We start from the raw sequence: 10,887 nt of genomic DNA, 5'->3' as shown, positions 1-10,887 counted from the left end.
ACACAAGGATCTGGTTAGTTTTCAATGTCACTGAAGATTCTCCCAGGTAACAGTGTTGAAATATTACATACAGGCCTTGGTTATAGAGAATAGCGTACAATTAGACTGAGGGAGTGGCCTCCTTCCCCTAAATGTTAATGCCTTGTTTGAAGATCTGTAGATAATACAGAAGCAAAGCTAATGAGATGTAGGCTAGCAGGGAAGCTGTATAGTCTGTATCAATCTTAATAAAGGATTGTTCTTGTTGAATATAAAGATTTCCCCTTTTTAATGGGATTTTACTGTGTTGCACAGGCTGGCCTTGAACTCCTGGTTTCAAGCCGTCTCGCGCCTCAGTCTCCTGGTATTTGGGACCTGCGTGGGCACCACCATGCCTAGCAGGACTTTTTAGTTGATAATTTGACCTCGAGAAAAAGAATGGGTTAATTTCAGAATTGATATCTTTGTGTGTGTGTGTGTGTGTGTGTGTGTGTGTGTGTGTGTGTGTGGTACTGGGGATGGAATTGAGGGGCATTCTGCCTCCAAGCTACACCACCAGTCCTATTTTTATTGTTTATTTTGAAACAGGGTCTCACTGAGTTGCAGAGGGCCTCACTAAGTAGCTGAGGCTGGCTGTGAACTGCGATCCTCCTGTCTCTGCCTCCCAAGTACTGGTATTACAAGCATGCACCACCATGCCCAGCTCAGTATAACTTTTTTTAAAAAATTGAGATAAAAAATTGAATACTGCATCCAGACTTTTTTTTTCTAAATGTTCATCTTTATTTTTTACATTATTATGTTCACATTTCACTACCAGCAAGCCCATTTTCCAGTGGAGTGCTAACATTCAAGTTAGCAGATAGCACCGTGGCCTCGGGTGCTGTGTGTCTTAAAGCAGCAGATGTGCTTTGTTCTAAAAACCCGCTTGAACTAACTGGCAGTTCGTGCACCTAGCTGTTCAGAGACAGATTTCCATGTACAGTGTGCCGGTTCTTGGGTGGAAAGAGAACCGAGCCCGTGAAGCCTCGCCATCTGGGCCAGCACAGCAGCGTCCCCCTCCCTCTCGATGCTGCGTGAAAATCCGCGGTGTCCCGGGACAGCAGAAGGGGCTCAGAGGCCTGAAGGCCATCTCATTCATTCCCAGTTGCTCTTGATTGAATTTCTGTTCCTCTCCCTGCAAATCCTGTCTGTCTAATCATTGGTATGAGGACTTTGTTTAGTATGCATTGTATTAGCATTAATCTAAAATTTTTTAAACTTTAAAAATGTATATAACACGCAAATGGCAAAGTATTAAGTATGTGAAGTATGTGTTAAATAAATATTTGGAAAAAATCTAGTGTGTCTGTGGTACTGGGGATTGAACCCATGGGCATTCTACCTCCGAGCTATGCCCCCAACCAAACCCTCCCTTTCTTGTGAAGCAGGGTCTCGGTGGGGTGAGTCTCAGTCCTTGGGAGGCTGAGACAGGAAGATCACAGGGATGGGGACAGGTTGGGCAACTAGTGAGACTCAGTAACTTGGTGAGACCCTGTTTCAAAATTTAAAAAAACGGGCTGGGGGAATAGCTTGGAAGTAGAACACCCCTGGGTTCAGTCATTCTACCTCTGAGTTATATTCCATAGCTCCTTTTATTTTTAAACAGGGCCTAAGTTGCTGAAGGTCTCACTAAATTGCTAAGGCTAGCATAGACCTGCAATGCTCCTGCTTCAGCCTCCCAAATACTAGGATTACAGGCCTGTTCCATCATGCTCAACATTGTTTTTTGTTGGTAAAGCTGGGTTAAAAAGAGGAAAGGTGGGTTACTTTGTTCTTCCAGTACCTAAAGACTTATAAAACCATGTGATAGCTGACACTGAGCTCGGGATCCTCTGCTGTCCAGGCTCTGGTGACTACAGCCCCACCCTCTCAAGGGATACCAGTGAGGAGGGGGCCGCGAACCTGCGGAGTTACCTCCGCGGACTTGAGCTGGTCGGCTTCTGCCTGTCACTTGCTTTGCTCATAGCCAGTCCTAAACGTTTATTATAGGCATGTTCTATGATGCTCAATGTGTATATTTTAATTTTTTTTAAATTGGGGATGGAACCCAAGGGCATTCGACCTCCGAGCCACAACTCCTGCCCCATTTTTTATTATTTTGAAACAGGGTCTCACTGAGTTGCAGAAGGCCTCACTAAGTAGCTGAGGCTACCCGCGAACCGCGATCCTCCTGTCTCAGCCTCCCGAATGCTGGGCTTACAAGCGTGCGCCACCACGCCTGGCTATATTTTAATTTTTTGAGAAGGAAAATTTACGATGATAGAGGGCTGTAGGCTAAACTGTTGAGATACCTAGGATACTTGGAAGAGTTAAAACGGACGACAGATTATTTTTGTTTCGAACCCTTTGCCCGAATTTCTCTTTGCTATTACTCTGGAAACCAGAGCCTTAATTCTGTCAACACAAAACAGAAAAAAGAAAAGTGAGCCTCAGGAATGCCTCCTCGCGCTCCGGGAAAGACGTGACCGCAATGCCAAGGGCGGGCGGCGGCGTGGGCGAGCAAGCCTGGACCACCGGAGCCCAGAGGTGTTCACCCCTTGGTTAGCTCGAGTTTGACTTTTAGGTATGCACCCCCCCCCCCCAGCACCATTAGAAGGAAGGAAGGAAGGAAGGAAGGAAGGAAGGAAGGAAGGAAGGAAGGAAGGAAGGAAGGAAGGAAGGAAGGAAAAATAGACAAAATAACCAAAGACGTGGACGCTCGCGCTGCCCAGCTGCTTCCCGCGCGGCGGGGAGGACGCGGCCGCGCATGCGCACCAGCCCGCCGCCGCTCCATCGGCTTCGAGGCCACGACTCGGGGAGACGATTTTCCTGCTTCTGGATCCTGAGCCTGAGCTGTGACTTACACGGAGACCCCGAGGCGTCCAGACGGCTCTTCTGCGGCCTCCCTCCGCCGGCAGCGCGGAAGGCAGCCCCTGGGGAGGGTTGCTACGGCCGGGGTCCTGCGTTTCCATGGCGACGCGCGGGTTGGGGGCAGGCTTGGGGATCAGATGCCTGGCTGGCTGGAAGGGCAATTGGCCTGAGCAGATTGCATGATTGCAGGTGTCTTGTTTCCCGCCGCCTTTTATTTATTGTGTGTGTGTGTGTTCTCTATTATTTTAATTTTAGTTTTTTTCTTTCGTGGTACTGGGGATTGAACCCAGGGGCTTTCATTCTACCTACGAGCTGCATCCCCAGCCCTATTTTATTTTTATTTTGAAACAAGATTTGGCTTGGTTGATGAGTCTCATTACTTGCTGAGGCTGTCCTCGAACCTGTTATCCTCCTGTCTCAGCCTCCTAAGTACTGGGATTGCAAGCATGTACCACCAGCCTGGCTCCACGCTAGATGGATTCTAAACTCCGACCTGAACATAAGCACTTAAACGAGTCTCTTCGGCTTTTGTTTTGACTACAGGATACTGTGGCAGCCTGGATGTCCCAGTATGGCTCTGATTTGTTTCTAAATTAACTTTTTGGAGGAATATATCAAATCGCCAAAAACAGATAGGAAGCTTTGGATATTATGTCTCTCCAGAAAATACCTTCAGCATCATCTGAGAGCAAAAAGTCAAAAGTATCTCTGGTCAAGGAGACGAGAGGTAAAAGTCAAGGATTCCGCAGCCATGAGAAATCATGGCGGTTGACAGAAGTCTCGATCCACGCACGCTTTTCTTAATCCTGAGATTCGGGGGATCTTAATCGGCTGGCTATTTCATTCTTTACCCGTCCTTTCCCTGCCCTTTCTTTCCCCCTCCTCTCCTTTCCAGCCGGGTCTCTGTGTTGACCTGGCTAGCTCAAATGACTTCTCCCTCACCTGGGACGGCAGGCTCAAGGCTCTGTGCTGGCTTAGCTGTTTTCCTGACAGTTGATTAAGTAAAACCAAAAGCATTTCTGTTGATAGTAGGTGTTTTTAAGTACTGTGGCTTGAACCAAGGGGCATTCTACCTCTGAGCTAATGCCTAGCCCCATTCATTCATTCATTCATTCATTCATTCATTCAGTTTTGTCTTGAACCAAGGTCTCACTATAAATTGTTGACGCTGGCTTCGAACCTGAGCTATTTCTGTCTGTCTCAGCCACCCAAGTACTGAGTGGCGTGCACCACCATGCCCAGTTTATATTGTTTTTAATTCACCCCACTTTAAATCCCGATAGTTGTATGAGGCAGCATTTTGTATTTGGTCTCTGACTTGAACTTATAATAGTAGAAGATAAGCACATGTAATTTAGTACAAAATGCCTATTTGTGTCAGATTTTAGTAATTTTTCTAAAAGAGTAACTTCTGAATCGATTGTATTCCTATACAGATAAATGCAGATCTATACTAAAATAAGAATCAGCCACAGTTGCCCTTGCCCCAGTTCAGCTAAGCTTTCTCCAGTTTCACCTTTGCCTACTTGGAGATTTTGCTAAAGTCCCACCCAACTTTTCTTTTCTTTATCTTTTTTTTTCTGATAATCTGACTCTATACCAGTCTCTCCCTCTTTGATAATAAAAACTTTAGAAGTATGTGTGTTGGAAGGGTGGTATGGGGATTGGACTCAGGGGAATTCTACCCTGGAGCTACACCTCCAGCCCTATTTTTATTCTTTATTTTGAAACAGGATCTCAGTAAGTTGTGGAGGGCCTCACAAGTTGCTGAGGCTGGCTGTGAATCTGTGATCCTCCTGTCTCAGCCTCCCAAGTACTGGGATTATAAGTATGCACCGCCACGCTCAGCTCAACTTTAGAAGTTTTGATGGTGATCCAACCTCAGTTTAATACATCTATTTTGGGGGGAGGATCTGGGGATGGAACCCAGGGGCATTCGACCTCCGAGCTACACATCCTGCCCTATTTTTTATTTTTTATTTTTTATTTTGAGACAGGGTCTCACTAGGTTGCAGAGGGCCTCACTAAGTAGCTGAGGCTGTCCACGAGCCGCAATCCTCCTGTCTCAGCCTCCCGAATGCTGGAATGCTGGGATTACAAGCGTGCGCCACCACACCCGGCTTAATACATCTATTTTTACCTTTGAATTTAAGAAAAAATTACTAGCCAGGTGTGGTGGGGCACGCCTGTAATCCTAATACTTGGGAGGTTGAGACAGGAGGATTGCAGGTTAGAGGCCAGCCTTGGCAATTTAGCGAGATCCTATTACAAAATAAAAGAATAAAATTGTGACGGGGTCGTATCACAGAGGTAGAATGTCCCTGAGTTCAATCCCTGGTACCAAAGAAGAAAAAAAACGAAAGCATATAGATGAGCTGGGCGTGGCCATACACATCTGTAATCGCAGTCCTTGGGAGGCTGAGACAGGAAGTTACGAGTTTCATGAAAACCTCAGCAACTTAGCAAGGCCTTCTGCAACTTCGTGAGACCCTGTTTTCAAATGAAAAATAATATAGGGCTGAGGGCACAGCTCGGAAGTGGAATGTCCCTGGGTTCAATCCCCAGCACCAAAAAAAAAAAAAAAAAAAAGAAAGGAAGGAAAGAAAGGAAGGAAGAAAGACATACAGATGAGAATGTCAAGGCAGAGTGGGTAGCTCTATCTCAAATTGATGGAGTTTTTCTTTTCCGTTGCATTCTTAGAACTTCCTGAGTTAAAGGAGAAAAGAAATATGGTGGATCGCTCCAAACCCCTTCCCACCTCGCTGCAGAATGAGTTCATCCCCGAGGAAGTACTCCTTTCTCTGACCTCTGCAGCCAATGCTGGGCCCTGTCCTGAAAACTTACTGCCTCCTAAGAAGACAAAGACCCCAAGGGTGAGTGAATGTCAGCAGAATACCTGGGAACACTATCTCGTTGGTATCGGATTTGTTAAGTGTTGGTTGAGCATTATTTTATAGGTTTCAGATGTTCTTAAAATGCTTTTTAGTTTTCTAGATCGAACACTCAGGTGTGTGTGTGTGTGTGTGTGTGTGTGTGTGTGTGTGTGATATTGGGGATCAAAGCCAAGGCCATTCAACCTCAGCCCTATTTTATTGTTTTATTTTGAAACAGGGTCTCCCTGAGTCAAGGAGGCCTCACTAAGTTGCTGAGGCTGGCAGAAGTCAGATCTTCTGCACCAATGTTTCCAAGGCTCGAGCATTCCCATTAACATGTTTTTATGTAAATTTTCCAAAAATTATTATTGCTGCACTCAGTTCGTGTATGTGTGTGTCTGGGTATTGAACTTAGGGGCATTCTACCTCTGAGCCACACCTCCAGCCCTATTTTTTTCTTTTTTTGAAGTGAGGTCTCACTAGGTTGATGAGACTCACTGCTGAGGCTGTCCTTGAACCTTCAGTCCTCCAGTCTCAGACTCCAAAATACTGGAATGATAGGCGTGTGCCACTGTGCCTGACATCGATTGGGCTTCATATTTGTTGCTCACTACAGAATTGTTTTAGTTTCATCTTTCTCCATCTGGCTGGATAAGAATTCTTTCTTAGCCGATTGTAAGTGGTGCATGTATATATAGGCTGAGGAACGGAAGCCAGGCTCAGCAATGTAGAGACCCAATTTCAAAGTAAAAATGAAAAAGGGCTGGAGAATAGTTTAAAGGGAGAATGCCCCTGGGTTCAATCCCCAGTTTGAAAACACACACACACACACACACACACACACACACACACACACTGAAGAATAGTTTAAAGGGAGAATGCCCATGGGTTCAATCCCCAGTTTGAGAAAACACACACACACACACACACACACACACACACACACACACACACACACACACACACACTTTCCCCTTAATGTAAATATTCACTTGGTAAGACTAGATCTCGTTTGGCTAGAGTGCCCTCTGCTGGTATTCATGTGTGTTGCTTTTTCCCAGGGCACCCTTCCGCGTACTGTAGACCATGTCTGGCAGCACCCTATTCGAAGGAATAAATTCAAATTCCTGCTTGACCATCCCGTCTCTCTAACAGGAGCTGCCAGGTAAAGAAGGAAGAAGCTCAGACAGATGCTGAGAAATAGAATTGTTTTCTCATTTCCTGTGATAGCCCCAGGAGGAGCAGGCTTGAAAAACGCATAACATCATTGATATAAACCAGGTGTGGTGAGCACACCTGCAATCCCAGTACTTGGAAGGCTGAGACAGGAGGATTGTGGGTTTGAGATCAGCCTCGGCAACTTAGTGAGCTTATTCACAATTTAGGGAGACCCTGTTTCCAAATAAAAAATAAAGTAGTGCTTGGGGTACGGAGCTTAGAAGTCGAATGCCCCTGGCTTCAATCCATAGCAGCAAAAATAAATAAATAAATAAATAATAAAATAAAACAGAGTATCTTTGATAAATAGGGCTATAATTAGAATGGACAAAGAATTAACTTTTTGTGTGTCATTATTATTAGTATGATAGCTGTAGGTCTTGGCTCTGCATATTTTGTTTGTTAAAAACTTATTTTTAAAAATCCAGGCATGATGGCGCACGCTTGTAATCCCAGTACTTGGGAGACTGACAGGAGGATCGCAGGTTCATAGCCAGGCTCAGCTACTTAGTGAGGCCCTGCTTCAAAAATAAAAAAATAAAATAGGACTGGGAGTAGAGTTCAGAGATAAACTATGCCTCTCTGAGTTCAATCCTCAGTACCACAAAATAAAATAAAATAAGTAAATAAACAAATAATATAAAAAATAACAGGAGGGTAAAGGCTGGGTGTTGGGAGGCTGAGACAGGAGGATCATAAGACCAGCCTCAACAACCTAGTGAGCCTTTCAGCAACCTGTTTTATTTATTTATTTATTTATTTATTTATTTATTTATTTATTTATTTATTTATTTGGTGGTACTGGGGTTCCTGGAAGCCCTTCTACCTCCGGGCTACACTCTCAGACCTATTTTTACATTTTTATTTGGAAACAGGGTCTCCTAAGCCAGCGCGCGGCTGGCTTCCAACCTGCGCGATCCTCCTGTCTCTGCCTCCCAAGCGCTGGGATTACAAGCGTGTGCCACCACGCCCGGCCAGCAACCTGTTTTAAAACAGCAAGACTGTTTTAAAATAAAAAAAAAATGGGTTCAATCCTCAGTACCCCCCCAAAAAAGAAGAGAGAATAGAAGACTTGCTCAATTCCGTCTGCTTCCTGGGGGTGTTATCAAGTAAATGAGGTCAGGGCGCAGGAGACCTTGTAAAGCCATAAAGTTCTATGAATTCCACGGGGCTGTTACTCACTGATGTTTCAGAATCGTAGCCTATTGACTTTTGTGTCCTGGGGCTTTAGTGTCATAAAGTATCTGTACTTTATTTGTGCCTTCAGATCATGGTTATAATTATTATTAGTAATAACTAGTAGTTATATAGTGTTTGAAGCACTTTGAAAAAAGTTAATGAGCTGGATCTGAATGTGGCAATAAACTGCCATTAAAGTTTTGATGTCAAGTGACCTACAGTGTGAAGATCAGGCTCCCTCCCCTTCCTGTAACCCCGGGACCTGTAAATACCAACTTCACGTGGCAGAAAGGGCTTTGCGGATGCGAGAAAGGCAAAGGACCGCGAGATGGGAGGTTATCCTGGACCGTCAGAGTGAGCCCAGCCTGACGGGGCGCGTCTGTGGAAGTGGAAGAGGAAGGCACTCGGGTGTTGAGAGGGGAGAGGCAGGAGGGAGGGGTGGACCGGAAGTGTGAGAGCTGTCCACGATGCCACTGTTGGCTTTGAGGATGGAGGTAAAGCTGGGCCTTCTAGTGACCGCTCGGCTGCTAGCTCTCAGTGAAACGGGGGCCCCAGCCGAAAGCCACAAGGAGGTGAATTTTGTTGACAACCCAGGTGAACACAAATTTGATCTTCCTCTAACATATCCAGAAAGAAACAGCCCTGTCATTACCTTTATCCTTCATCCCTTTTTTGGGTATATGGTACTGGAGATTGAACCCAAGGGCATTCTAACTCCAAGCTACACCCCCAGCCCTACATTTTTATTTTTTATATTTATTTATTTACTTATTTATTTATTTTTGTGGTACTGAGGTTCCTGAAAACCCTTCTATCTCTGGGCTACACTCCAAGACCTAATTTTATATTTTTATTTGGAGACAGGGTCTCTTAAGCCAGCGAGGCTGGCTTTGAACCTGCCCCATTCTCCTGTCTCCGTCTCCCAAACGTGGGGATTACAAGCGTCTGCCACCATGCCCGGTGATATTTTTATTTTTTGAAACAGTCTTGCAAGGTTTTGAGAGTCTTGCTACTTGCTAAGGCGGGCCTTGAACCTGGATCCTCCTCTCTCAGCCTCCCAGCTACGGCGATTATATCATGAGCCATCACGTCCAGCTAAGGAATGAGTTTTAGAAGGAAAGAAGACTTAGCCAGGTATGGTGACGCTCACTTGTAATCCCAGTACTTGGAAGGCTGAGAGAGGAGGGTCGCGGGCTCTGCCCAGCCCCAGCTACTTAGCGAGGCCCTCTACAACTTAGTGAGACTCGGTTTCAAATAAAAAATAAAATTTAGGGCGGGAGGGAGGTGGTGTAGCTCAGAGTTAGAATGCCCCTGGGGTCAATCCCCTGTACCACAAAAAGGGGGGGATTTGTTACAGACCAAGAGGCGTGTTTCAGAGAATACACACAAAGTACAATTGATGGAATAGGGTCCCTGAGGATGTGGGCAAGGAACAACTCAGGAGCGTAGACAGGAGGAACAGCCACAGGAAAGAGAACTGATCTCAATGGAGATTGAGGGTGAGTTGGGCCTGAGCGAGGAAATTCAGGTGGAGAAGAGGAGCGTGTGGGGAGCTCATGCTTAGCTAAGACTTTAAGTCTTGCTGGGCGTGGTGGCGCACGCAGCAATCCCAGCACTTGGGAGGCTGAGACAGGAGGACTGCAGTTCGCGGACAGCCTCCGCTACTTAGTGAGGCCCTCTGCTACTCAGTGAGACCCTGTTTCTAAATAAGGAGTTAAAGCCGGGCGTGGTGGCTCACGCTTGTAATTCCCGCTCTTGGGAGGCAGAGACAGGAGGATCGCGCAGGTTCGAACCCAGCCGCACACGCTGGCTTAGGAGACCCTGTTTCCAAATAAAAATGTAAAAATAGGTCTGGGAGTGTAGCCCGGAGGCAGAAGGGCTTCCAGGAACCCCAGTACCACTAAATAAATAAATAAATAAATAAGGAGTTAAAAATAGGGCTGGGGTGGAGCTTGGAGGTAGAATGGCTCTGGGTTCAATCACCTGTACTGTTAAGGAAGAAAAAAAGACTTCAGTGTTCTCAGTAAAGTACAAGGTGAGGAGAGTAGTTTTTCAGAGACAATGACCTTTTACTCACCCTTAGGGTATGTGTAGGGCTTGCCTACTGGCATTTAGTAGCTAACAGGATTTATTTTTATTAGGGTTTTTTTTTTTTTTTGGTGGTACTGGGGTTCCAGGAAACCTTCTACCTCTGGGCTACACTCCCAGACCTATTTTATACTTTTTTTATTTGGAAACAGGGTCTCTTAAGCCAGCGCGGCTGGCTTCAAACCTGCGCGATCCTCCTGTCTCTGCCTCCCAAGCACAGGGATTACAAGCGTGCGCCACCACGCCCGGCCAGGATTTATTTTTAAAATATATTTTTCTCATTTTCTAGGGATATTTCTTTTCTGTATGACGTTAAATATGTAAAAGGAGAAATTAGAGAAAATAGGCTCTGTCCTCCACGATTGAACCGTTCGATACAGTCAAGTGACGGGGCCATCGTGCCTCATAAGGTAAAGTATTTGACAACCTCTCCTTTTCTCAATTTATACCTCATTTTATTTATTTTGTATAGGAGATTGAACCCTGGGTGTTCTACCTCTTGGACTACACCCCTAGCCTTTTAGACTTGTATACTGGAAAAGGGACTGGCCTGCTTTTCTGGTCTATATGTTGCCCCCAAAACTTGCAGTTTTCCTGTTCCAGCTCCCAAGTGCTGGGAATGCAGGCATGTCCACTGCACCTAGAGCAAGATCATAGA

At 45.5% G+C, this 10,887-nt stretch overlaps 1 protein-coding gene across 1 annotated transcript in view; it reads left to right on the top strand.

Moving 5' to 3' along the window:
- Positions 1-2,767: 2,767 nt before the first annotated feature.
- AXDND1 (axonemal dynein light chain domain containing 1) overlaps positions 2,768-10,887 on the top strand; it is a gene marked incomplete at both ends in the record, with an annotated part of 66,274 nt that continues 58,154 nt past the window's right edge. Inside the window, 6 exons of the mRNA XM_080698771.1 lie at positions 2,768-2,984; positions 3,415-3,440; positions 3,535-3,598; positions 5,572-5,744; positions 6,806-6,909; positions 10,519-10,639. Of these exons, the coding sequence (XP_080554897.1) occupies positions 2,768-2,984; positions 3,415-3,440; positions 3,535-3,598; positions 5,572-5,744; positions 6,806-6,909; positions 10,519-10,639 (705 nt within the window). The remainder of the gene's footprint in view (positions 2,985-3,414; positions 3,441-3,534; positions 3,599-5,571; positions 5,745-6,805; positions 6,910-10,518; positions 10,640-10,887) is intronic.

The sequence above is a fragment of the Muscardinus avellanarius genome, assembly GCF_963383645.1.
Source record: "Muscardinus avellanarius genome assembly, chromosome: 7".
Lineage (NCBI taxonomy): Eukaryota > Metazoa > Chordata > Mammalia > Rodentia > Gliridae > Muscardinus > Muscardinus avellanarius.
This window is presented reverse-complemented; position numbering and strand designations above follow the sequence as displayed.